This window comes from Anas acuta, chromosome 14, assembly GCF_963932015.1.
Source record: "Anas acuta chromosome 14, bAnaAcu1.1, whole genome shotgun sequence".
Lineage (NCBI taxonomy): Eukaryota > Metazoa > Chordata > Aves > Anseriformes > Anatidae > Anas > Anas acuta.
In genome coordinates, this window is record NC_088992.1 from 10,794,166 (window position 1) to 10,821,793 (window position 27,628).

General features: G+C 44.2%; 1 protein-coding gene across 3 annotated transcripts in view; it reads right to left on the reverse strand.

The window, feature by feature from the left end:
- Nucleotides 1-27,070, reverse strand: part of ERGIC1 (endoplasmic reticulum-golgi intermediate compartment 1) — a 66,057-nt gene extending 38,987 nt beyond the window's left edge. Inside the window, exons 1-2 of one of the 3 annotated variants that reach the window (XM_068698597.1) lie at nucleotides 19,797-19,948; nucleotides 18,389-18,536 (exon numbers count right to left, since the gene is read on the reverse strand). In XM_068698597.1, coding sequence (XP_068554698.1) covers nucleotides 18,389-18,434 — 46 coding nt within the window. In that variant the 5' untranslated portion in view covers nucleotides 18,435-18,536; nucleotides 19,797-19,948. Of the gene's footprint in view, nucleotides 1-18,388; nucleotides 18,537-19,796; nucleotides 19,954-26,984 lie in introns of those variants that run through there. The other 2 variants (XM_068698595.1, XM_068698596.1) reach the window with 2 other exon arrangements.
- Nucleotides 27,071-27,628: the final 558 nt, after the last annotated feature.

Sequence of the window (27,628 nt, forward strand, 5' to 3'; positions counted from 1 at the left end):
GGAAAGAGCTGTTTACATTCCTTCCCCGTGCACCACAGCAACAGCAGCAGCGGATGATAAAGCAGCCCGGAGCAGCTGCTGACATCACGGTCTCACGGGCAGAGGAAGTAGGTGATCTTTCCTCCTCGCAGCCCATTAAATGCTGAAAGCTGGCGTCCTCTCGCTACAGTCATAATAATGGAGCACCGGGGAGAAAAAGCTGAGAAAGAAAGAGCACATTAAAAAAAAAAAAAAAAGAGCTGTTTGGTGAGTGAGCAATTAGAAATAGGAAATAGCTGTACAGCGGATTCAGTAAAAACAGCAGTATGGGGATACTATAAAAGGAAGTTTTTTTCTTACAATCAGAAATATTTACGAGTTTTGAAAGGATGACCTATCGCAGGTTTAAAAAAAGCAACCTAGCTTTTTAAATAACTCAGTGGAAAGCCGATGTCACAGCATGGCTCTCTCCTCTGTCATTTTAATCACATAAGTAACAACCAAAACACACAAATCAAGTTTTACGTGGCGAAAGTACGCTAGGAATAGGCTACACTAGAGAAACCTGATGATCAGCGTCTGCCAGCCACATTCATCTCCTGGCTTTAAGTGCTTAAAAGGCAGTTCACCCTCTCAGCGTGCTCTTCTGCTTCCCATCTCTTCAGCTACGTTATGTTCCCTCTTCTCCTTCTCATGCCACAACTAAGAAAAGCTTTAAGCAAATCTCCGGATCTGATTTGCCTAGAGTTTTGACAACTTCTAGGTCTATCCTTAGTGGCTCAAGCCTCTCTGTAAGGACAGGATGGCATATGTGCAGCATTTGTCTCACGAGGCCCTTAAAGCACTTCAAGGATCATTTAATATACGAGAACAGGGAACAGACACAGCTAACGAGGCACGAACATTGGGCTAACAACTTCCCGGCCTTCAATTTACAGTCTAGAGGCTCATACAGAGTACAGAACAACCCAGGAGGACTGCAGAAATGGGTACATTTCAGAGAATTAATATATTTCTAGATGAGGACAGACACTAAGGACCCACGCTGAACCAAGAGTGGACAAGATCTCCAGGAGAGGCCCCGAGAGCAGCCTGGGTGGCAGGGAAAAAGGAGAGCTCAGCCGAGATCTTACAGACGAGTGTAGGAGCTTGAAGGATGATGTCCAGAGCCGGACTCAAGCAGCAGAAGGGAAGGCCAACAGGTTTAAGCCTGGAAAAGGATGCTGAAGTGGTCAAAACGATTAACAGGAAGGGAATGGAAAGAGCCAGGTTTGGAATTAGAGACAAACACTACAGGCTCGCATTGCTCACTGACCCATGATACTACTAAGTCCAGGAGACCAGCAGATCAGAATTAAAAGGACGGGATATATGCAAGTATCCTGACAGAACATTTGTCTGCTTTGAAAAGACGTGCTCTGGGTTCAGAGGGTTTATGGTTTGGTAACTGAAAACTACTCTGCAGGTACCAGGTATCTTCACATAAAGCATATGGCACTGGCCACAGCTTGAGGAAGTGTAACTCAGTCTGATCCAGGAAGATGGAGGCAGCAACTGGGTTTGCACATTTAGAGAAGAAAGGGGAAAACAAAAAGGAGAGCAAGACGTTGAACGTTGAAAAGAATGATGGAGATACTGGCCTGGTCAGGGAAAAGAGGTACCTTCAGTTAACTCTAATTTAAATTCACAGTTAAAAGGAGATTAAAAATTGCACAAGATTCAATGACAGCTGGAAAAGCATGCTTGTGGGACAGCAGGGAGATGAGATCCCAGAAATAACCAAAACAAGACTTCATTAATTAGAAATCATTTTAGCAAATAAATAAATCAAGCAAACTTCTTAATTTGGTGAAGTTGGGAAGAGTTACTGAAACAGGAGAGCCTATGCCCCAAGAAATCAGGTATGTGTGAAAGCCACAGCTCCTATCAGAACTAAGGTTTAAAAATCTGATTAACTTGTATGCTTCACTCAAAGCCCTCTCCTTTTGCCACTGGCTTCTTGCCTCTGTCACAGAGTTCAAAGCAATTCCAGGGGATCACTTACACTGTCCTGGGAAGAGGAAAGAATGAGGATTAGCCATCACAGATGATTTGTAACCTAGGAGGGAGGAGGCCTGCAGTTGGATGCATGGAAAAGGGGAACAGGTTTTACTTGCCCTCAGGTCAGATGTTCCTGCAAGCACCTGCAGTAAAAATTCCAGAAAGCCTCAAGGTTCCTGAAGCATTGGTCACTTGGAGGAGTATTTATACCCTGGGAACAGACAGGAACCTTGTGCCCTCTATGTTGCAAAAGCTGCCTTATGGGTTTCTGATACCAGCACGTTAAAAGCAGCGGAAGGTATTACTAACGCTGGAGGAAGACGGGATGTTCGGAAAAGTTCTACCAGACAGCTCACGATGCAGCGAGACACACTGTACTACGCTGTGAATACCCACTTTGGTATTCCTAAACAATCACGAGAAACCAGGGCGTAGATTTACAGCATGTTCATCACCTCTCAGTAACGGCGAAGGGAACTCAGCCGGCAGCATCATGTAGAGTTCACCCCGCTCTCACAAAGGGAGGCATCACTTTACGCTTCCAAAGCGTGCACACGGACAGTTTCCACAGGAGGGACAGCAGGTTATTTATATCGAGCTTTTGGCAGCTTTCTTCCTTTGCTCAGATAGGCGAGACTTGTAAGGCAAAATAACATCCTACAACTGACACGGTTGTAGGATGGAAACAACAAACTTTTCGCTAGGAAAGCTTCTCCTCCAGGTCACACAGAGCCTCATAAAGGCAGAGCTGGACCTCAAAGTACCAGAATACAAGGCTAAAGATAGCACTGGGCTGTCATCAGTATAACAAAGGAATTTCCTGACACATCCAGTGTATCTATTGTCTTGTGTTTCAATGGACAGCATGGTTACAAACAAAGAAACGAAAAAGGGCTGGTGGTAATGTCAGAGTTCCACTGGAACCAACATCGATGATTAACGTCAGGGAACACTACAATACTTTTTTCCCCTCTCCAAAGCTGGAAGGACAAAACCAGAAACTTTCTCACCTCCCTGGCAGGAATGTCAAGGAACTGGTCAAGCAGCATGTTTAACAATGATCCTCGAGCAGCTCTTCTTTAGGAAGCTCAAACAGAATCCACAAACCTTAAGATGATTAAAGGAGATCCGAGGCAGAGCTCAGGCTGTCTGACGGACAGGTGTGCAATATTCCTCTCCGAAACATGGACGTGACATGTCTGGTCTCACCTTCCCGCAGTTGCACAAGTGGATGGCCAGGTAAAATTGCAGACAGGCGTACCTCGATGGACCCAAGAAATAGATGGCACATGCAAAGTGCCAGCAAGCATCAGATGAACTTCAGGCTGTATCTAGACTAACATGGGCTGTTGCTATTCAAGCATTTTTTCTTAGAAGTATGTGCTCTTCCTGTTCAGTTTTCAGGGTCTCCTGGGGCCACAGAGAGCATCAAAATGTTTAACAAGCCCCAGGCAGATGCAGCAGCACTCGTCTGAATGGGACAGCCACGAGCAATTACGTCCAGAGCCAGCTCAGCAAAGGCGCTGGTCGGTCAAACCAACAGAATGAAGCAAGTCGACATCCCCAGCCCCGGGGTGGTTCCTGACTTTCCTTTCAAATCCATCTGATTGACAGAGCAAGATGGGTGACAGAGAGGGCAGAGGATGCCTACCCGAACATTAATTTTTCTTCTAGAGTGGATACTCAAAATGTCTGCCTGGAGAAGAGGGATGAGCTCACTCCTGCAGCAGGAGCTCCTACAGGTTGGGCTTCCTGCCAAGGCGTGCTTTGCATACACCTGAACAGTTTCAAGTCTGGATCTGAAATATTTCAGGAAATTAAGCAATAAATACTTTACTCTGTTCAAGATTACCACCTCCCTGAATAGAAAAATCCCATCTGTTATATTTGGAGTCTGAAAGAAGCTTCAGTAAAACACTAGAGTAACATCTCTGTAAGATGCTGTTATCTTTTTTGGGAGCAGGAAGTAAAAAAAATTGAGGCAATACAAAAAAAAAAACAAAAAACAAAACAAAACAAAAAAAATACTTGTAAGTACAACTCAATGGTTCACATTGCACTTGGTCACAGAACAGAATCTGGGCACTCCAAGTCAGCAGCAGATTAATTTTCCTCCCTTGCCACTTCTCAGGTGATTCAGAAATTTAGCTTTAATGCTTGCAGACAGAGGAAAAACATTTTTATGCTTTATGCAGAGTTTATTTCTCACCAGAATAAAAACAGATATTTAAACATCAGTCTTCTTTTTGAAGCATATTGGCTCTATCACAGGTAGGTCTGCAGCACGCACTGAAGAGGAAAGGTGTCTAGAGGACATGATCATACATTACAGGAAATTACATTTCTGATGTCAAAAACAATTAAAAAAATGATATAAGGTCTGACATTCCACCTCTAGCTGGTCAACAGTGGCGTAAATACATCATGTCATCTTGTCTTAGCAGCAAGGGTCCGTGGCTGTGATTCACACAGAAGAATGTGGGTGTTTAAACAATGCTCGGTTCCTCCACCTCCCACATTAACCAGCTTTTCGAAGCAGCATCTGTTTTTCAGCAGATACTGCATTTGAAGTTGAGGCCACTAATTTCTAGTGGCATTACTCACTCTCAATAGCTGGTCCAGGGCACAGCGAAAAACTACCTTGATTTTACTATGCATCAGTAGCTTCGATGTCTGTTTGAAAAAAAAGACGATATGGTACTATTGAACCAATTTGCTTCATTAACTAGTAACTCTACTTGAAGTGACCTGCCATGTACCACACATCTAAAAGCAGAAAGGTAACCTCACTATTAAGTTAACCAAACAATCAAAGATTCAGAGATTGGGGGATTGGACTAGATGATCTTTCAAGGCCCCTTCCAGTCCCGAACATTCTGTGATTCTACAGCAGATATGACTACACTAGACAAAGAAGGGGCTAGTGAGTACAGATAGAGAAAATTAACTCTGAAAATAGTATAAAGATCCTCGTTTTACTACAATAAGAAGTCTGAAGAACTGCAGAGCCCGAGTTTATATTCCAGCATGCTGCATGTTGGAGGCCCACTGCTAAATAGGTGTCACAGTTTTGGCTGGGATAGAGTTAATTTTCTTTGTAAAGGCTCATATTTTTTGGATTTCAGTTTTTTCTGTTTTGGATTTCTGATGAAAACAGCAGTGATAACACACTGATGTTTCAGTTATAGCAGAGCAGTGCTTACACAGAGCCGGGGAATTTTCAGCTCCTCGTGCTCCTCCCCAGCAAGGAGACAGGGGTGCACAAGGAGCTGGGAGGGGACAGAGCCGGGACAGCTGGCCCAGACTGGCCAAAGATAGAACCGGAGTAAAGCAGAAGGAAGGGGGGATGTTTGGAGTGACGTTTGCCTTCCCAAGAACCCATTATGCATGCTGAGCCCTGCTTTCCTGGGAGTGGCTGCACACCTGCCTGATGGTGGGACGTGGTGAATGGATTCCTTGTTTTGCTTCGCTTGTGCAAGCGGCTTTTGCTTTACCTCATCCCGTGAGTTCTGTCACTTTTACCTTTCCACTTCTGTCCCCTATCCTACCTGGGGAAAGAGAATGAGCAGCTAGGTGATGCCCAGCTGCCTGTCAGGGTGTAGCACAACAAGAAGGACTCATTCAGTGTGAGCAGGGAGCATCAAAATCCATCAGATACAACAACATCTCCCAAATAAAGGGTGTGGGGGAGATCTCCCTAAGGTTTTTAAGATACAAGGAGAAAAAAAAAAAAGGTTAAAAAGAGCCCACTAGTGAAGCCTTGCAGCCTGAAGTGTCCCAAGGGGCTTTTAGGGTCAATAAGAACTCCATTCTCAATTGGTTCCTTCTTGGCAATAAACATCACTGCTTGGAGAAACAGAGGGGCTGCAGGCTGAAAAAGAGAAAGGCAGGACATCTATGACACACACAGACAGGATTTTTGTCCTGAAGTGAAGTAGAACAAGATTAGGTTGGTATTTGAAGAACTATTTCACACAAGAAATGTTCCCTTGCCACTACACAGGGGAATACAGATTTGTCAGAGTTTTCAAAACTCATTTCCCCTTGTCCTTCTGCCCACGTGCTGGTAATGCCCTTACCCAATTCAACAGCAAGTAGCACAGCTCCTACGAACAGGAGATATCTCCAAGTGCAATACCACTGCTGGTTTTTTTTCCTATTTGTCAAGTCCTTCTTGCAAACCAAAGAGAAGTGAATCAGTGTGGCTGCAGGCCTCAAGTAAAAGCGATCCAAGAAGGCCTGATGTCAGTGTTTCTCCACACACACGCCAATTCCTGACTAACACAACAAAGCTTGCCTGTTCCTCACACAGTCCATTCATTACGTACTCCCCAGCAAACGGAGTTACAACGTGGAAGAGACAACTTCTACCGTTACACACTGTACTTACATTCAAGAAATACAGAGAGAGGTATCTCATGCAGATTACACACTAACAAACTCGTAAAAAAAAGAGTTTTTCCTCAAAAGATAAAGCACTCTATTTGTTGATCCTAGTGCCTTTTTCCAGATGGGTAGGACAACTGCCACACAGGGCATTTCTAGGAACACAGTAGGGACATTGCTTGGAACAACCACCGCAGACTGCGCTTCATGAAATCTACCTACACCATGGGAGGGCCTCAAGGAGCAACGCAGCTGTCAAACAACCCTGGACGGCCAAATCCACCCCAGCATCCACTTCATCCTCAGTAGCAGGCATCCCGAGGCAGCTCCACCTGGTATCAGGTTAGAAAACATCGAGTATCTTTTCTTGGTAAGCAGCTAGACATCCTACATCTAAATTTAGACATTCTAAATAAATTCATTTCTAGGCCACAGCCTTCTGAATTACACTATGCTCTTTAATTACTTCACGCAGACATCAGCGAATTCAGCCAACTCACATTTTTATTCAGATGCCATAGCAGAGACAAATCATCCTTAACTCTTAGAAGGATTAACTCCCCCTGGAGACAGGGACATAACCTTGGGATTCGTCACTCTCCGCATGCTTTTATTCCCCCTCTTGCTGCTTACCTATCTGCCTTCTCAAACACTTCTGTTTTATCGGCGTGGTACAGGCATATGATTCAGAGCACGGAGACGCTTGGTTCAGTCACCTTCATTCGGCTCCTCACAGGAGCTCTAAGCCTGATGCACAAAGACACACAGCCAGCTCTTCCCACAAGATCTGTGCGGCCGCGTCTATTTTTAAGTTTGTCATTTCACGACAGAAGAGCTGCATTAGCAGTTCAGGAAACCAAGACAGGTGTGAAGTGAGGAGAGGAGAATGAGCAACCTCGACCCCGCTCCAGGAGCCATGTTTAAGTGCACACAGGATGAGCTGGAACAGTGTCCCCCAGGAGTTTTCAAGCAGCCTGCAGCAAAGCTGACTGCACAACTTGCCTTCCTCTCATTACTGCTACTCCCACCTCTGGGAGAAGCATCCCTGGAGACGGGAAGAGTTCACGGACTATGATTCACTCGCTACCTGCTGCTATTAAGGCTCTTACCAGGGATACCACTTACAGCTTAGAACCCTGCAATACGCTTTGCACGAAATGATTTATCATTTATGAGGAGGACACGGGATGCAGGAAGAAACTCAGTCATTATAAATGTAAGTTGGATTAAGTCCTTCTGACATTCAAAGACAACTGTGCGCAACCAGAGCCTATTCTCTCTCCCCAGGAAAATGTTAGTGGAGGTTGGCATTGCGAAGGGGAGCTTAGAATTTAGTCACCGTGTTTGTCTCAGAAGCCTCTTTCTGCACCACCACCATCAGGGTAGCTTGGAGGCAGAAGGAAAAAATAGCAATACAGAGGCCACGCTGGATGCCTTCTATGTGCATTCACAGAATCAAAACAAAGCTACAAACACACTGTTGTCAGAGCAAGATCATTCAGGCTAGAGACTAATGGCAGAAGGGAAACACCCTTCTTTCAGTCCCCAGTGGCATTTCTAGAGAAACCTTCCCACCAAAGGCATGCTGTTTGGTGTCAAGGCGCATTTGTATCTGTGTGATATGTGGCTGCTTGGGCAAGGAGATGTCCGTTACCTAACCAAAGCCTACGAACCAGGTGTTCAGATCACCTAAGTGAAAACCTACCTCTCCAGCAGCTCGAGATGCCGTGGGGTCTGTGCTCACCGATGTATTAGAAGTCTCACAAAGCAACTTGGTGCTGGATTACAGAAAGTACCCACCAAAACACCCAGTAACTGGCAACCCCCATCCATCTCCTGATATTCAACACAAGTAGGAAGGAAAACAGACTCTCAGGCTGTAGCCACTAGATGGAGAAGGGAAGAAATCGCTGCCCCAAAACATGACACCTCAGCGCTTCTTTAATGGAGAAAGAAAGACAGAAAGATGACAGACAGACAGAAACTAGGAAGGCATTCAGAATACTCCAGGGCTACCAGAAGAAGAAAAGATTTTTAACCAAAACAACAACAAAAAAATCACTCAGCTAAGAGTGATTTAAAAAAAAAAAAAAAAGCTGTTTAACAGGCAGCAACCATTTCTCCATTTCCTTGGGTCACTGCTCTCAAATAATGGCTTTGGGACAATTCATCCCTGCTTGTCAATAAAGCTGCTTTAACAGCTTTTGAACACCAGGCAGTAAGAGCAGGCAGGCAATGCCAGCAGAACAACACAAGCTGCCAGGCATTCAACCCTGGCTTGCTAGCTTTTAACCTCTTCAGAGGCCATTTAACTGCAAATAAAAACAAGCAGGCTAATACATATGCCTTTACTCCACCAAACACAGGCAGGTCCCCCGAACACGGAGCGTACCTTTCCGGCTTTGTTCTTTCCTACGAAGCACATCGCACAGAAAGATCCTTAAAAGCACAGCTGTTACTTTTGTATAATGAACAAATCCAAAAACACCAATTTAGTTTTCAATGCGACTGTTCAGGCTGAGTGAAATGTCAAGGTAGAACAAACAGCACAGCCAGGCAGGTTTGCACACATAATGCTCTTTTGATTAACGAAAAAAAAATCTACTTAAAAATAAAATCCCAGTCATCCACTTGAAGCTGGGGGGGGACGGGGACTGCTACCATTCACCGTTGTTAAAACCATACCTGCAACTACTGTGACCATGACCAGAGAGAAAAAGATTATTCCCTTTACTTGTTAAATCGATTTTATTCAACAGCATAACAGCAGGCTGACTCCGAGGATATGCGAGGTGGCCTTAAGGACCAATTACCCTGTTCCAAGCACCTAACGACAGAATGTCTGAAATAATCACAATAGCAAAGAAGATGGCCCCAGAGAACTGCGAGTACCTGGGACAATGGTGATAAAGGAACGAGCGGGGAAGACTCCCCTCTGCCTACTGACCCAGATAGGGCTCAGACGTCATTAGGCTGGCGTGGGCGAGAGGACAGGGACGAGCAGACGGCTGGACAGGTGACACAGCACAGCTCAGCGATCGTTGCGGGCAGGATTGTGCACCTCGGGTGTCTGAGAGCTGCGACACAAAAAAGTCAGACCTGGCCTGACCAGCAGTTTGGAGCAAATCACTACGTTGGGAAAGCATGAGCTGAGAGTAGATGTCATCTCTGATGGAGCTAGGGACCCCTAAATGCCACAGAGAAGGAGCCCACCTGATGTGTTATATTCCCTCCTAAATAACGTCAGAATGAAGAGGGTCCAATTCCTCTCAGAAACGTGTGAAAGAACATGGAAATCAAATTACAAGGTTTAGGAAGCAGAATTTCTGTCAGAACTAAATTGCTTGGTTGATTTTATTTCAGTTTTAATTGGGAAAGCTTCTCTTGAAGCACATCTTTCTTACCTGACTCTAAAAAAAAGCAGTGACTTCCAGCTGCATAGGCTTTTCAGCTCCTTACTGCCTTCACTGTAGCTGTTTGTTCTGGACATAAATCCAGAATTTTATTCTACAGATCTGTCAAACAAAGAATTTATACATACCAGTAAATCCACCCTAGAACAGTCAATAGGAAATTGACAGATGCCTTATCCTAACACCTTCTTCTACACATATATAGGAAGCATAAATTTTTCAGTTTTTAGGGGGAAATATTAGTTCAAGAGTTCTTTCCAAAATCCTTCCTTTAGCTCATGGCTGCTTTCCTGCCCATCCAAAGGCAAGCACCTCCTCTGATGGCTCTACAGGCACACTCAGCTCTTACCCAATGCAGCACAGATAAAAAGAACCAACCCTGCCAGCAGAGTAGGTGACATCTATCACCCTGGTTTATAGACCAAGAAGAACAATGGCAGGAAGTCAGCAGCAGGGGAAGAAAATAGGAACTGCTGACTCTGAACGCTTCGTTTTGAGATTGATAATTCTTTGTTTAAATGAAATTTCTGTGTTTCCTGTCTGACGGCAGATGAGAACATAATGTGCAGAGAGCAGCTCAGGACACCTTCTGGCACAGCGACCGGCTGGGATCACGGATGGGATGCAGCAGTGGGAGCCAACAGACCTGAACTCTATCCTGCTCCCGGCACTGACTCACGGCGTAATTTCTCCTCCGGCCAATTAAGTCTTTCTTCTTTAGCTTCTTCATTTTGCAGAGAGGCACCTGGAGACATCTGCCCGCTTTTCATCAAGCACGTTGAAATCTACAGACTAAAAACTCTGCAAAAGCATGAAGTATGACTGATCAAAGTCCCAATTTCTTTGAAAGCCTCCAGAAGGAAACCTCCAGGAAGATGTTTTTATGAAAACAAACTGTGATGTGCACTGTAAGAGTTGGTTCAGTGACAGGATTGTGCCTAGAGTGCACGTTTATGAACAACCTTGCTTAGGAACGGTTTCCTCAACTGGGACCCAAAAAAAAAAAAAAAAGATCCTGTTAATGTAAGTGTTTACACATGGAAAGTAAACATGTAATATACAGCTATCAAAGTTGGGCCCTGAATGTGAGTTCAAGATGCAAATAAAGATTCAAAGCAGGACTAATAAATTGATACTTGTAAATACCAAGCTGTTATTAACACATTTAATAAGATTAACACCTGCGTAACAGCAGATAACATACAAACATCATTAAGTAATCAGCTAGTCCTCATTTACACACAATGAAGTATTAACACCAATACTGCACAAGTTGAGCTTTAACGAACAAACTCTCAAGGCTTCAAAACCGTGTTGGAAACTGCTTAATCCTGAGCTATTTTGAGCCAATTCTGGGATGCAAAGGACTAGACAAGGAGGTGGAGGAGCTAATACAGATTTAACCATCTTATCTATACTGCAAGCAAGCAAAGTCTGGAATTCTCAAATTTTGCACGACTTACATTTCATCCCAACATCACATCATGCCATTTTTAAAGCATAATCCTCCAGCAATTTTCCTTTTTTTTTTTTTTTTTTTTTTGACCTGCTGACTCTCCACACTCATAGGCCAAGGAGTGAAATGCAGGAATAGGTTTCCTTGCCAGCCAGCTCCTCCCTCTTAATTCTAGTTCCAAGAACATAATGAAACTACCAGAGGAAGTTTCTGAAACAAGGAGGAGCACTGAGAATGAGAAAACAAGGTTAGCCACGAGGACTGTCATTCATTATATAATTCAGCCTTTGGGTAATTGGACATTTAGGGAAAGGGGCCGAGAGAACCTCGGAAGTATGCTCGGCGGCCGCTTCTGCAGTGTTATGTCATCTGGGCTTCTAGCTACTTGGCAGGTATGGGATTTGTATAGGAAAGAATTTGAACAGAAAAATAGCAAAACCATTTATTTCTAGGACAGACTACGAACCCTCACAACACTTGCAGAAAGAAGGCACGAAATGCTTAGATTCCGCTCCTGTTTGAACTGAAGGAGCTATTTCTCCTGGTTCCTCCCTTCTGCCAGCCTCCCTCACTCCACCGTGCTGCCCTGCACAATGTATTTTTGTCTACCATCTGCTAAATTTTGTGCTCTTATTCATTCAGCATGTGTAAGGAGCTTGGTCTTTATGGCCCAGGAACACGTAGCAATCGCTACTGCTGAACTACCCCAATTGTGTAAACTATTTCAGATGTCACCAAAGAATGGAAGAGAGGAAGCAGTACAACATGATTTTTTTCCAAAATAAAACATTAGGCTCAAGCATATTTCAAAGATAATTATGAAGAGGAATGTACTTATAATCTCAGATACTCAATGGTGGAGTCCTGCCAGAAAGCATTTTATTTCCTCTTAGGCAGTGAGGCAGGTGTCAAAATGAAGGATGAAAGAGAAATGTATTTTTAATAAAGTGAGCAAACTATGCTCTGCTTCATCAAAACAGGGGAAAAGAGTCACGAAATAAAAATGTTCAAGTAAGGGGACTGGCATTTAAAGGGACCCAGCCCTGCACTAGACTGAAAGTAAAAGATCATACTTCTGTGTGGTACCACCGTATCCTGGAGATCTGAGAGAATGGAGGAAGAGAGAACAGGATAAAACACACATAGCTGCTCCCCAAACTAATTAAATTGCTGCAATCCTTAAAAGTTAAAAAAAAAAAGTAAATGAAAAAAATTGTAAGGTATCTTCCCACATTTTCTAGAAATCACCAAACATAAAGACTTTGTTTCTGCCCAGTACTGCTGAGCACCTTGAAACACGATGTTGTAACATGAATGTAGCATCAGACCCTTGTACCTTTCCTTTGTGCTAAACCTTCTGAAAGGTTTAAGCCCCAGATGCCCTAGGACACCTCACAAATCGGCGATTTGGACCGTGCACCTCTATGTTCCCCAAAACTGCACAAAGAAAACAAATAACCTCTGCCAAAAAAAAAAAAAAAAAGTAGAGGACACTAAAAAAAATGGAAGAATAGCTCCAGTTTCATAAGGCTTCCCCCAAAAGCACAAAGGCTGGTCTACACTGCTGCATGACAGAATTTTTTTCTGGATCAGCAGGGAATTCCTGACGTGACCAGTTCAGGTTCTCCTATTTAAATCCCAATCTAAAAGAATTCCTGTCCATGCCTCTCCAACTCAGTGCTGTTTTTCACCTGCACATAACTGCACTCCCTACAAGCAAGTACAGCTCAGCAGTATCACCTGGCTTCCCCGTGCAGCTCCTGGCTTTGACTCGGTTTTCAAGCAGCCCCCACATCGATCCCACCCCCTACAGAAACCCTGCCAACACAGACCCCAGCCAGAGCCACAACTTGCAGCTGGGACCAAGTTTCCCAGTGCTTGTTGGTGGAGATATCGCCTGCCACAACCCAGCAGCCAGACTGAGGTGCCCGTTCAGTTTGCTCACATTTGATTTAGCAACATGGAATCAATCGATGAGGCTCTGGGACCGCATCTTTATCTGAAATCACAAAGTTATATTTACATTACTGGCTGCACTGGTATTTTAGTGGAGATGGACAGCAATTCAGAACGCGAGTGATCTGCCTTAGGACATGACTATTCAATAAATACCAACCAACCATGACTGCCTGAAAGCCTGTTACCAGTTCTACATTAACACAGCATTTCGAAGCCTCCTGTATTAAAAGCCACTCCGTGTTTCTACCCGCTCTGGATTAAACTATACACACCAAAATTAGGAAATATCCTTAAAAAAAGTGAAGCAAAATGAGAAACATCCAAACACACAGTTCAAATGCAGCCAACTGCACTGTCCATCTGTCCGCAGTCCTTACTGGTACGTGTCTGCCATGAGCACTACTGAAATAGTCAAATATTTCAGTATAAGAAGATTTTGTAGATCGCGACAAGATTGTTGTTAATAGTTTTTTTGGCAGAATAAGTTTTCCATCCCAGGGGCAGCTGGCTTGGTGCAGGAATACCTAGACAACACTTCAGAGCTTGTGCTTGGATAGAAGACAAAAAAAACAGATGACTTCTTCTTTGGTTGCAAGACTATTCTTTTCTCGCCACCTCCGCTGTTTGAATTACATACCTAAAAAAACACACATGCACTCTTCAAAATACAAGCTGTACAACTTGTGCAGCTTCTCTCACTCCATGGGATTGCTTCAACTCTGTTTACTGTGTGATTCAGTCATTTTTACAGCAATGAACTATGATGCCATGAAGAAAGCATCTGTGTCATCAACGAATGAACAAAGCAGGACAGTTAAAGTTCAGAAGGAACAATTCAAAACTTTCCTACAAAGCCAGACTTTAACACTCCTGTACTTACTCAGCTGGAGTAGGTAACTTCTTCTATTTTAAGACACAGATTAAGGAAACTTGGGAAGCAATATTTACACACATGCACTGTATACTCAGTTATTGGTGGCATAAACATCAACAGGCTCTGTCTGTACAACTCCGTGTGCCCATCCGACTGCAGAATAATTTTTCAGGTGCTCTCAAAGGGCTATTGTTGAAACAAAGTTAGTCACGCTGCTGCCTGGCACCACCACCAACCCTGGCCATTACGTAAGGCAGCAGCAATAGCCCTGGGAAGGCTTGTTTACCAGCACGTTGCACAACGCCGAGAGGAGCACGCTTGCCAGGCATGGTTAAGTTCACTACAAAAATATGCTTGTAGAGTTAGCAGGTGGGCTGAAACGGTCAGCTGGCATTGCAGAGGCTAAAGACAAAAGTGTGGGTCTCTGCAAAGTGGAAAGAGGCAGACATCTAACTGACACAGCATGGTGTTATGCCACGAGTTGGAAATGTACTTTAGGAAGTCAGCTACCAAGTAAATCCCATAGAGGATTTAAGATCTTGAACAGAGTTATACAAGTGGCAAAAAGTTTAGGGCTGCGGAAAGGAGCATGACCACAGACAGCTTAGTACAGGGCACATGCAAACCTTGTTGTTACACCACTGCTGCATGCACAAGGCATCTAACCAGTAGAAACCATCCCAGCTGGCCTCAGATGCTCATTCTCCCTTCTTATCCTCCCCACGCCGTTTCAGCCAAGAGCAGGTGATACCTGCTGCTATCACCACTGCACACACTCCGCGGGACAGACACCGCGAGCTCATTTGTAAAGTTCACTGAGTAATTTTGCCAAAGGAACCACTATGTATTTATGTGGCTTGTTAAACAACGTGCTGAGAGAGAGCAAACAGGTGGATGGAGTGCTGCAGTCTGTTGGGAAACTGAACCGCCTCAGACTTCACAAAGAGACTGCAAATTAAAGCTCCTGAACAAATATGTACATTTCCAGCAGCATCTGATACTCGTTAGGCAGTGCCAAAATGTCATTTAGTCATTATTGTTGCTTTACAACTGGAAAATGTTCAAACATAAGCTGAACAGCTCCCCAAAAATCTAAGCCAAATCTTTCTGTAACCCCTCAGATTTGAAGCCGTGACCCCCACAAACCCGTCAAACAGTACGATTAGGAGAGCTTTGCTCCTTCTTTCCTTAAGCCTGAAGACTAAAAGCAAGCGATTTTCCTTCAGCTTGCAAGTGAATGGGAAATCGTTGTCCAAGGGACTGCTTAGTTCAGAAAAAGATTTTTCTCTTTAGCCTCCAAATTGCCGACAATCCGCCGGTTTGATCTCACTGATCTGGTGGGGAACCGAAGGTGGACAAACAGACCTCCCTGCTGCTGCCGTATCGCCAATTTCGCAACCGTGCCAGGTCAGCTGTCTCGAGCATCAGTCTGCCTATTAGCCATCACACCTTGCAGGTCGAAATTAAAAACATTCATAAACATACTGCCTCTCCTGAAAGCAATCACGTCGAAAGTGTGTCAGCTTCTGTTAAGACTGGACAACTTGATTTAAAAAAAAGACTACGGGGAAACAAAGCCAAGACCTTCCTGTGTTCCAAAATAACAAATATATATATATATTTATAAATATATATATATATTATTTAGATTTGAATCAGAATACCCATGCAGAATGCATCAATTATTACTATTCTTGCAAAAAATGGCAAACTGGGGCCCCATTGTACTGTGCAGCAGGAGTAAGAGTCTTTGCCACAAAGAACTTCCACTCCGGGTTAGCACTTACATCAAAATCCTTTCTAAGCCTGGTTCCTTTCCCATGACCCCCAAAATCCAGGTACAACATACTGGTGAACAACAGTACTTCAGTTAGGTTGTTAAGCCATAATGGGAAAAAAAAAATAATAAGAAAAACCCTAATCAAAACATCATGATGATTTGTAGTGGGAAATAAATTCTGAACTGTTCAATTGAATATAACAATGAGGATTCACAGATATTTGCTGCTCTATGCCCATGAAACAGTGGTCAGAACATAACTGAGAATTTCCTGCAATTAGAACAAAAACTTGCTTTCAGAATGGTCTATTTTAGTTCCTCCTGGTCCAATCAGTTATGATTACCAAAATAGTTCTGAAGTTTCAGAAGCTGCTACAAAGCCATCAGGAACCTTCATGCAAATAGGCAGCTGCCAAGAAAAGCCACCAGGTTCAAGAGCCACGTTTCTCTATGCCACGTCCACTTCCAGTGTGCAGGAGTCACTTCATTTTTACTTCTGTAATTCCCAGCACCAGAGCAGGCTCAGTTCCAGCGCTGCTGTGCACCACTGAAGCTAAGCCTCCCTGCTAAGTGGATCACACAACATGTGAGAAACCTGGCCTGCGATCACCATTCAAGATGACCCAGGCTTTATAGTTTAACCTCATTATGATTTTTACATCTAGGGAAGCTGCAGAAACACAGGTGACACCGAGTCTTAAAGGCTTGAGGGGGAAGCACCCTTTCTGCTCCAGCTGCATACCTCCAAATCCTCAAATAGTTATGAAGCTGCTCTGCCGACACAAGTTCTAACACACAGGGGGAAATGCAACAAGCAAAAACCTCTTTTGCTCTCTAAGCCAAATATGTTCTAAAAATTAAGAAGGAACCGGGCATTCCAGAAATACAAACTGATTTAGTAGTTCTGCAGGAGGGCTGGTGTCTCATGACAGGCACTGAACAGACCTGTACCGAAGCCTCCAGTCTGGAAAATAAAAGCTTGGTTCCTTACTAAATCACAGCAGGACTGTAGAGATTAGTGAACATGAAATGCTTGGAAAAGCATTAGGCAAGTACCAAGGATTACTAACAGCCTAAAGTTACTCGGGACAGAATTAATTATTTATTCACTTGAAATTACTTTGCTGTAAAAGATATTCTTTTATTTATGACTTAAATGTACTTTTTATCAGCAAAGAGTATCACTGATAAGCCAAGAACACAGAAGTCTTACAGAAAAAGTACAGAACAAACAACAAAACAAACTATTTCCGCATCTGATATCAACCAATATGCCTCAGACCCTGAACCTGGTAGATAACTTCCAAGAAACTGGTTTAAGCACTTTGGGTTCTTCAATCTGGACAAATTTGAACCTAGAGTCTAGGAGATACAAAAGATTTAGTCAAAAGGCTGGAAATGTTTTGATTTTTACTTGAAGAATAGAGATTTCTTTGGTGAAACCTGTGGCTTCCAGAAAATAACAGTACCTTTCCACCTGAACCTCTAAATTTTGGACTCTAAAAGATATGTAGGGGCATTTTAAAAACATTTTTTAAACAATCCAACCCTCTAATTATACAAAAGGGTAACACACTTTAAAGTATTTAAGTATTATTTTAAGGTGCCAAGCTGTACCTTGCAAAGGGAACATCCAATTGAAATCTCTGAAAGAAAATCCTCACATTTTATGTGACAAAAAACCTCTTCACCTCTTCATTGAGAAACGTTACAGGTGGTAACTTTCTTTCTCTAAGAACATTGTGCTGTGTGTTATGTCATTGTCAGGAAGCAACTGTAAGTTCTTTAATGTATGCATCATTCTTTACCTACGACAGTAAAATTTTCCAACCTCAACAGATTTTGTACCACTGGCAGCACAATGAACAAAAACCACATCAGCTAAAAAGACTGTCTCTAACCTTTGAAAAAATTTTGTTCCTTATCTTTGTTCATGTTGCTAAAACAGGAAAGCAGTTTGTTGCACATGACAACAGCCTCTCTGTACAATAAAATATAGTTCTTGGCTATACCAGCTGCAGCCTTTTGAAGTCTCATCTCTGCAGAAAAGATGAACCTCAGTACGCTTACATCATACCAGCAGGTGCTGTGAAATGCCTACTTCGAATCCTCCAACCTGGTGACATAGAACTTACTTGGGATTGTGAATCTTTAGAATGCAGTTTTGAACTGATGCCTCTATGTTTTTATAACTCAATAATCCAACCTCTGAAACTCAGCTTTTATACCACTTTGTACCACTCTGAAGTTTAGCACTAGTGCTTTCTCTTAAGGTGATTACTCTTTATGAGCCTGTTTTCCACATGTGCATTTTGAGACCCAACAAAAATTACATTTTTAAGACATCAGAAATAACACTTTCTGTATCTGCTATTATAAAGTGACAGCCACAACCCAGGATTCCTCATTGTTCGTGTATTCTACAAGTCTGAAAACAGACGGCAACAGGACTTGCAGCTGGCAGAATGTCTCCAAAGCCGAGAAGAAATTTTTCTACCAACTTTTAGACAAAAGCAGAAACAGGGCTCTGGGACCCGGATCCCACATGATCCAGCAGATGCTGTTTCCAGCGTCAGCAAGTTTTCATTCAGAAGCAACTGCCTCCATGTTCAATAGTGCCTCACGGATCACATACAAGATCATGTTAGCCTGTATAAATGAGAGGCCTGATTTAGAATTACAGCAAAAACACAGAACACAGCTTTTGTTTGGGAGAACTAAAAAACAACACCCTATCGCTGTTTTCTCCAGCCACCTCACAGGGTTGGTTTTGGTTGGCTCGTGATGGTTTAACATGTGAAGCACCAAGAAGCACCTGACACCTCTCAATTCCCCCAACCTTACGTATTCTTATTGCAATCCTAATGTTCTGATGAAACCTAGGTGAGACTTATCTGAGCAGTTTGCACGTAGTGTGTACAAATCTGTGCAGTTTGCATGTAGTGTGCATGAAGTGTGTACAAATCTGTGCACTCCACGTCCAATGTGTATGAATCTTTGCACTTTGCACGTAGTGTGCATGAAGTGTGTACAAATCTTTGCACTCTGCATGCAACGTGCATCAATCTGTGCAGTTTGCATGTAGTGCGTACAAATCTGTGCACTTTGCACGTAGTGTGTATGAAGTGTGTACAAATTCATGCACTCTGCACGCAATGTGTACAAATCCGTGCACTCTGCATGCAATGTATACAAATCCTTGCACTCTGCACGCAATGTGTACAAATCTGTGCACTCTGCATGCAATGTGTACAAATCCTTGCACTCTGCACGCAATGTGTACAAATCTGTGTACTCTGCACGCAATGTGTACAAATCTGTGCACTGTACATGCAATGTGTACAAATCCGTGCACTCTGCACGCAATGTGTACAAATCTTTGCATGCAATGTGTACAAATCCTTGCACTTTGCATGCAGTGTGCATGGATTTGGACAGCTCTTAGGGTCTGGCGGGGGTCAGGCGGGAAACGAATGGTTTCTCCTCTGGCTCCACCATAACCCAAGGAGTCTCTGGGCATTCAGCAGCTCCCACCAGGAGGGCTCCAGCCCCGGGGCCCTGCAGGAGGAGCCCCCCCGGGGCCGAGGCGCTGCCTGCGGCCGTGCAGCCCCCGCCGCTCCACCCCCTGCCCCCGGGGGCGCCCGAAACTCCGCACGCCCCGCTCCCCTTTGCACAACGCCATTATATAAGGCTAATTACCGCCCGCCTGCCTTTCCCACGTCCCTTCCCAGCCCTACTTCTCGCCTCCCTGCCGCTCCTCCCTACCCCGGGACGAGCCGCTCGGCTTCACCCACCCGGGGGAGGCCTCGGGGCCGGGCGGGGAGAAGAGGAGGAGGAGGAGGCGGCGGCTCCATCCCCATCCCTATCCTTATCCCCATGCCCTGCTCCGCCCGGCCGGGCCGTGCTCACCTCCTGAAGTCAAAGGGCATGGTGCTGGTGGAGGGCGCCGGGCTCAGCTGCGGGCCCCCGGCCCCGGCTCTCGCCCCGCTGCCGCCGGCTGCAAGGCCCAGGAAGTGCCGGCCCCGCCGCCGCGCTGCACCAACCCATTGGGCGGCCCGGCCCGGCCGTCGTTTCCGCCGCCGGGTTAACGGGCACCGAGGGGGAGACGGCCCCGGTTGTGCCCACCGGGTCCGGAGGAAGCCGCCCCGATGGGCTGGAGGAGCCCCGGGGTCTGGCAGTGCCCCGCAGCCCTGAGGCAGCCCCCGCCATGGCGCCCCGCAGGCACCCCGGGGCTGTGAGGGGTGCTCATGGCTCCCTCAGCGCCTCCCCGGGTCCTCTCGGCGGCTGTAGCACCCCGATGAACACCCTGGGGAGCCCAAAACCCTTGGGATCCGCACCCTTGGGATCTGCACCCTTGGGATCCGCACCCTTGGGATCTGCTGCCCCACAGCCACACAGCCCCTGTCCTGCAGGGAGTTGATCTCCCGGCTCTCCCCTCCCTGGCTTTCCACAGGCACCATCTGTGTTTGCGAGAGGTCACCAGCTCCTCAACAGTCCTCAAAAAAATTAAATATATACATATAGATGTAAAGATCCAAATCACGGCCTGCCCTGGATGATCCAGTGGGAACGGCCAGGCACGTGGGTCACAGCGTGGCGGCTCACATGGGTGCGGTGTTGTGGGTTTTGTCAGGCATCTCTTGTGCTTTCGGCATCGCAGTAATGACAGCTTATGTTTGGGGACAGAGGAAAGCTGCAGTGATAGACAGGGAGATGTGTCAGGGTTCAAAGTGACCGTAAAAGACGGAGGAGCACCCTGGCATCACTGGTGCACCTGCTGACACGCGCTGGGTGAACTCTTTTGGTGCCAGCACGCCTCTTTGCTTTCTCTTGAATATCTTTCTGCAGTTTTATAGGAGGCCAGAGACTTAAAGTACGAAAAAGCTCCCTATTCCGCAGGCAAGACATTTCCCCATCGCCAGCGTCTCTCTGATCTGCTGTCTTGCCATGTTGCCTGAAGCACTGATGCTTTTGTCTGGCTTCATCCCTGCTGGGTTTAATGCAATGCACATCACTAGTGCCACACTGCTCCGTGTACCAGCCTGCGCCACAGGTTGTTTCCTAATGTCTCCAGCTAATAGCATCAGCCAGGGACTTTTTGCTGCAGATAAACTGTGACCATGACTGCAATTGGGAGTGGTATCACTCACATACTCTGAATGTTCAATTACAGTGCAGGAACAGAACACAACTACTTTTGTCTTCTCATTCTAAAAGCAGAAATTGCAGCAGTCTAAATATGCTTTCTGCTAAATACAGCTTTTCTTCTTGGTTCTGCAGCTTGCTTTCTCTTTCTCATGCTACCATCATCTCCATGCTTAGAGATTCACATTTTTCCACTCTTCCCTTTCACCCAGAAACCCGGCCCATACTTGAAAAAAAAATTCCAGATTGAAACAAGCAGAGGAAAACTACCTAAGAGTCAGAGCTGTTAATCAATGCCAATCAATGCCATAGCCTTTCAAAGGAAGAGAGAATAATTTTTGCTGGGAGTATTTAAAACTAAAGTGGAGGAATCCCAGGGATGAGATAACAAGGCACAATCCCTCAGAAGCCCCCAGGGAACAGATAAAAATACCTAATTGTTTTTTTGATCTCAGACATCTAAATGATCCAAACTGCATTGTGCAAGCATATTCAGCAGATTGCAAACTGATCGGCCATGAAATCCTGCTGCACTTTGCATTGTGCTCCAAAATTGAACAACACGCTGAAATTAATGAGACAGTTCTCATCTCTCATGAGGTCAAACAGATTACGTAGGCATAGCCAGCGGGTACTATCTGTAGTGGAAAAAAAAAAAAAAAAAAAAAAGCAACACACAACAAAACAGTGCCTATCAAGTTCTAGTTACACAACCAAGTGCTAGTCTGGGCTCCTGGCAAGGCCCGGATATCATTAACTATTATTAACCATCTGGTGCAAAGACAAACTCTGTCAGGAGCCAAGATAGCGCTGAAGTGGTTACAGAAGCACTCAACTTGTACGGTAGAGAGATCTGGAGGTGGCCTTGAATGTTTTTGTTCCGCAAGTAGTAAGAGCTCACATTGGGAAGATTTTATTTGCAACTAAAGGGTCAAACTCTGAAGGAACTAATGGACTCAGAGCAGCGCCAGGACAGCTTTCCAATTTGATCCAGTTCACTTACATCCTTGCCAAGGGAAGAAGAAGTTAATGCTCTGAGATAAGACCCTCGTCACAATATTGTTTAATTACATAAGGCTTCTAGTGAGACTGAGATAAGCACTGGAATTTGTCCTCAGTCCAGCTGGGTGCGGCTGCTTAGATCATGTTGTGTATTAGAATGGGAACTGAAAGCCCGGATTTATTTGAGGTGCTTGTCATATCATTAGAACTGGAATAAGTAAACCGATACTGACAACTGATTTAAAAGTTAACTATATATATTTTTTCATGTAAGTAATAAGGTAATATTTTCCTGATAACAGTAGCCTTAAAACTATCAATCATTTCTCTTTAAATAGCATTAATAGCATTGAGCCAAACTAATACTCTGAAATCAGTAAGTAAAAATTTTGAGAACTCTTTCACTAATGAAGAAACTGAAGCGGAGGGATGAATTGACTCACCTAAGACTACAGAGTAAGGTCACCTTCACCTCTAAAATTAGCAAACAAATCCCCTCATTTCTAATTCTGTGTTGATCATTCTGATCTCACACACACACAAAAAGGAATATTTTCCTCATTTTAGTTCATTTTCTTATAGATCAGATCATGGATGACTATCTGGATTCATAACTAATGCTTTATAGAAACAAAACTGCTGCCTCCTTCCTAGGGAAAACAAAGACAGAAAGACAGAAAGTCAGAAAGACAGAAAGAAAGACAGAAAGAAAGGAGAGAAAGAAAGAAAGTGACCCACAAGTGCTTTATTTTAATCATCTTCCTTAATACTTACTCCATAAAGTTTTTCTTACAAGTAAATTTTTGCCTGTCCAGGTTTTCTAGATCTTCCTCATTTCTCAGTGACATGCTATTCTTTACTTTTAACTTCATGCTAATACAGTTTATAGTAATCTGTGCTAATTTTGATGACCTCTATTTTGTCACCTTTGTTCCTAAGAAAGCCTAACCCATTAAGTATAACTTTATACAATGAAATGCCCTGTAACACTCATGTATGAGTTCCTCTTTTGTTTTGTTTGCGATTCCTTACACATGGCTGAGTTTTATGTGAGCCTCTGGCTCGTACTACAGCTCTCAAACTGAGAACATATTGTAAGTGCTGTGACTGGGTCATGAGCAGCATTGTTTGCTAAAGGTAAAGCAGGGTACATACAGTCATCGTTTAGGTCACCTAGGTTTTGTTCATCACCTGGGAATGTGAAGTGACTGTTAAGGAAGGTGCAGTGCTTATTCACTTCTGCTCCTTCTGCTACTGAAGTGTTTGCTCACAGCTGATCTGAGGCTTTTACTTTGGGACAACGTGTGGCAGGGTATCTACTCTGCGACATTTTACCATTGTGCATGTATTCACAGGACATGCTTGCAGCACTTGTGTCAGGGTGGGTTTGGGATTTAAGTGAGCGCATTGCTTTGCAGGGTGTGTTTACTTGATTATGTGTTGTATTCTGCTGGGTGTGTCGCTGGCTGCATGAAGCATTAAACAACTGCCGTTCAGGAAAAGGAAAAAACATTTTAGAGAATGAACAGAAAATGTTATAAAACATTAAAAAATATAAATAACAGCATACGAGGAAGTCTTTTTGAAGGAACAGGATGCGCATGGAGGTGAGGAATTCAAATACAAGTGCTGTGCTAAGTATAATCAGTAATGAAAGTTCAGCCCTTCCTCTTAGGATTTTAGTAAGCTGCTTGTGGATAATACTTTACAAATACTGGGGAACAGAAAACCAAGCTTTAAGTCTTGACACAGCATAGTATGTGTTTCTCATTATCGTATATGGTATTATAGCTATCAATCCATTGTGAGACAGGACTTAAATGAACAGCAGAATAAATTAGTATCTAGTCAACTTGCTACTTAAAAAGGTCCTTCTTCATTGACTGTCTGAGCTTTTCCCTTAAGATGACATAAAAACAAACTTTCTTCTTCCTGCTCAACACACAGAAGTAATAACCTGATTATTTTATAGATCCCAGGCTTGGCTACAGCTGCCGTGTGTATGTTTGTGTATGTGGAAGGGGGCTGTGGTACAGGCACATGTCCTCTTTCTTGCCATATGGCAGTGGGTAAGCACTGCACTGGGCAATGCTAATGGAAATCTACAGTTATTAAAGTCCCCGGAAAAAAACTATCCTGTTTTTAAGATGGTTTGTCTTTTCTTGCTTGTTTGCTTTACTTTTCAGTATGTCAGGAATTTACTCAGGGAAAGTCACAGTGAACAGAATATTTTTGTATTTCCTTCCTTTTCCACCGTGGAAATGAATTCCATGAACAAGTTTCAGCTGCTGTCACAGGCTTACCTCAGCTTTCATTGTATCAGTGACCTTTATTGATCAGTGTTTAGTTTAGTTCAGGTTACTGAAAATGCTTGATGTCATGCCCAAAGGGAGATGCAAGTTAACAGTTAACTAGAGCAAAGTCTTATGGTTGAGGACATGGTTCAGGACTTTGAACACTAAAAGAGAGCACTAAATCTCAAAGAGATTTGGATTAATAGCAAAGATGAGTTGAGGATTAGCACCTGATTTTCAAAGGAGGACTGTTCTGTGGTGAGTTAAATGCCTGAACTCCTTGTACATTGAAAAGGAAGAGTAAGGAACCTAAGGACTTGATATGTCCACAGCTAGTGCACTGAGTGGTGAGATGCCTGCATCAGCCAGTAGGAAACACCTGGGAGAAGGGGGCATCTGAATATGTCCCTCTGAAACTCTGATATGGGACCAAAAACCGATTGTGGGTTTAAGTAAGTCACACATTTAGCGTAGACACCTGAATCAGTCTTGTCAGTGAAAATACTCCTGGGAGATGAGCCACCCCCTCTGTTTTACGTATTCCCAAGTCCAGTTCTGGACCTTTGAACTTAAGGGGACAGCGAGTGCTGCAAGAAGCTTAGGGCATTGAGAAGGAGAGCGCTCTCTGTTAGCATCTTAAAGCTGAGCCACTGCGTAACCAGGAGTGCAAAATGTCTTGTATCAAAACAGAGTGCTTGGTTAGGGCTCTTATCTGGAAAACAATGGCAATATTGAGACTGGGACACTGGTGGGAGGAGTCCATGACTTACTAATGTTAAATACATATAAACACACAGGCACTCCAGAGACATCCCTTCTGCCTTGTCCTTGGAGTCCCATTCAGTCACAACATGCCCAGGAAATTGGGTCCTTAAGACCTTACTGGCAAAAAAGCCCACCTGATTTCTGGCTGGACTTAGGTAAGAAGTAGCTTGAGAAGTAAGCAAGAGAATTTCAGCCCAGTCAGAGCAGGGGGGCTTCTGGGCACAAAAAGGCGCCAGACCTTTAGGCGCCTGAAGAAGCTTTTGCCAGAAACTGTAGGCACTTACAGCATCTGACGTAGCTGAGGGAGGCTAGGCAGGGCTTTCCTGGGTTGCTCTCATGAGCACAGGCGCCAGCAGTCTGCATAAGTTGCACTTTGGTGCCTGAGTGCTATTTTGGATCTCTCCCAGAGCCCTTGCACCAGCATGCTCTCAGTGGGGAGTCAGCGTGAAAGCTCAACAGGGGCTGGTGATGCTGAGTGCCTGGCTCACTGCGTTACGAACGACCTTCTCAGAATGAGTGGCTTCTTCCTAGGTACGGGCTGTGGAAGGCAGCTTGAGCATCCTGACTGCCAGGCCAGCCTGTGCCCAAATGTCTGTCTAGAAGGAGGGAATGCTACCCTGAGGGCAGCAAGAAAATGGCATTTTTCAACAGAATGAGTATGGGAGGACTCAACAGCACTGGGTCATCACAAAGGCCCACAGACAGTGGGACAAGTTAAACAAGACAAAACCTTTTCAAGGGGTAACATTTCAAAGAAGGCAGTGGAAGGTTTGTTGCACGACTTGCCAAATCTGCAGCAATCTGCGGGCACCCAGTCACAGTATTGCAGCTTAGTTTCTCACCCATCATTTGCCGTATTGAAACCGGCCGTGTGCGTGAGATACTGAATAGCTCTTCACCAACTTGGTTTTGGCGTGCTAGTGTGTGCTGCCTTATCAGCTCTCTCAGTGGTTTCCTCCAGATATTATGCAGTGTTCAGGGAACCGAATAAGCCCAGTGGGGCTTTTCGGAAAAGAGATACATACTCTTTTTTCATTTTTGTTGTAACGTGGATATGGATTTTTAATTGTTTATTCTGTGATTTGCTAGCAGGCTGCCTCTTCTGCAACTGACACTTGTGTTTTCATCATTCTTGCTTGGTCGCTTGCCAGTACTGTGATGGTCACTGTATTGGGAAGGTTTTCTCAGTGCTAAAGAATCTGTTGCAGAAGTCAGGGTGTGGCCAGTAGAAAATCTTCCAAAAAGAGGTTTTATTAACCCTTTAATGAATGAAGCCAGAGGTGGCTGCTTTTGGCATTGCACTGATTTGACCCAGGGCCTGTGGACTCAGCACTTCTGAAACGCCACCATTAGGGTACGACTTCCCAATACCTGTCCTCTGATTTGGAGTGGGGTTAGTTTTGGGTGGCCTGGTTCAGATGACATAGGGTCTGTTCTAGCATCTGTCCTTCTTGCTGACTTCAGCAAGCGGCCATTTGGTCAATCAGAGGCTCCAAACTGGTGATTATCTCCAGGTGTTGCCTTGTATTATTAATGAGAGAGAGCAAGTACTGTAAATACACAGAGCACAGAAAGTGTGGACAGATACAAAAGAATGAAGAGAAATTGCTTGAGATGTGAATATCCCTCAGAAGGAAACTAGGAAGAAATGAGAACAGATATATGAGCTTGTTCAGGAACTTAGAGGTGAGGTTAGAAAGTTTTGTTCTATGGCAGAAGCTAAGAGATGTATCTGGGGAGCTGGTTCATCAGAAACCAAGCTTAGGTGAAAGGTCCCTTTCAAATGACATAAGGAGAAATCAATAAACCAAATTGAATAAAGCAACAGACAAACACAGAAAAAATCCCCCTGCCTTAAGAGGAAGCCAGGCCCCGTAGTCTCCACACTCACCCTCGGCAAGAAAGACCCCTTTCAGTCTGTCTCCTGTGAGGCACTTCAAGGTTCCTGCTCAACCATCTCATAGAAGAGCAAAATGCTGCCCTCCTGATGATAAGCCTGTGGTGAAGTTATCTGGGGTTTATTTTAATTGGACTTTTTTGCTTTTTTCCTGGCACTTTAAAGTTTATGAACGGAAAGGATCAGTCTGACTCAGAGACTGGGCCACTTCCAAACATTATTTTAGCTGCCGTATGTTAATGTAGTTTGGCTCTGCAGCATCCTATGGTGTAAAGTAGGATGCCTGTACCCTTTCAACTCTGGTGTCAGAGGCTACTAAAGGGAGTATGTCTGAGACAAGGGCAGATTGGGATCACTCACTCTACAGTCTATGGGTATTTGATGAGGTTCTATAAGTAAGATGTGGCCTAGAAAACATTCAGATTCTGTTCTCCCAAAATTCATATTTTATCATTCTACGATTCTGGTCACTAAAATGATAATGTCCAGAGCAACTTTTTGGCCTGTGCTGCCTCTGAAATCTATATGTAGGTTTTGCTTATCACAGTATCGAGCCAAAAGAAGGAAACCTTGGTGTATTAGGTTGTGTTCAGTGGTAAAATATGTTGCCTTTTGGTTGGATTCATAGTACTTATGTA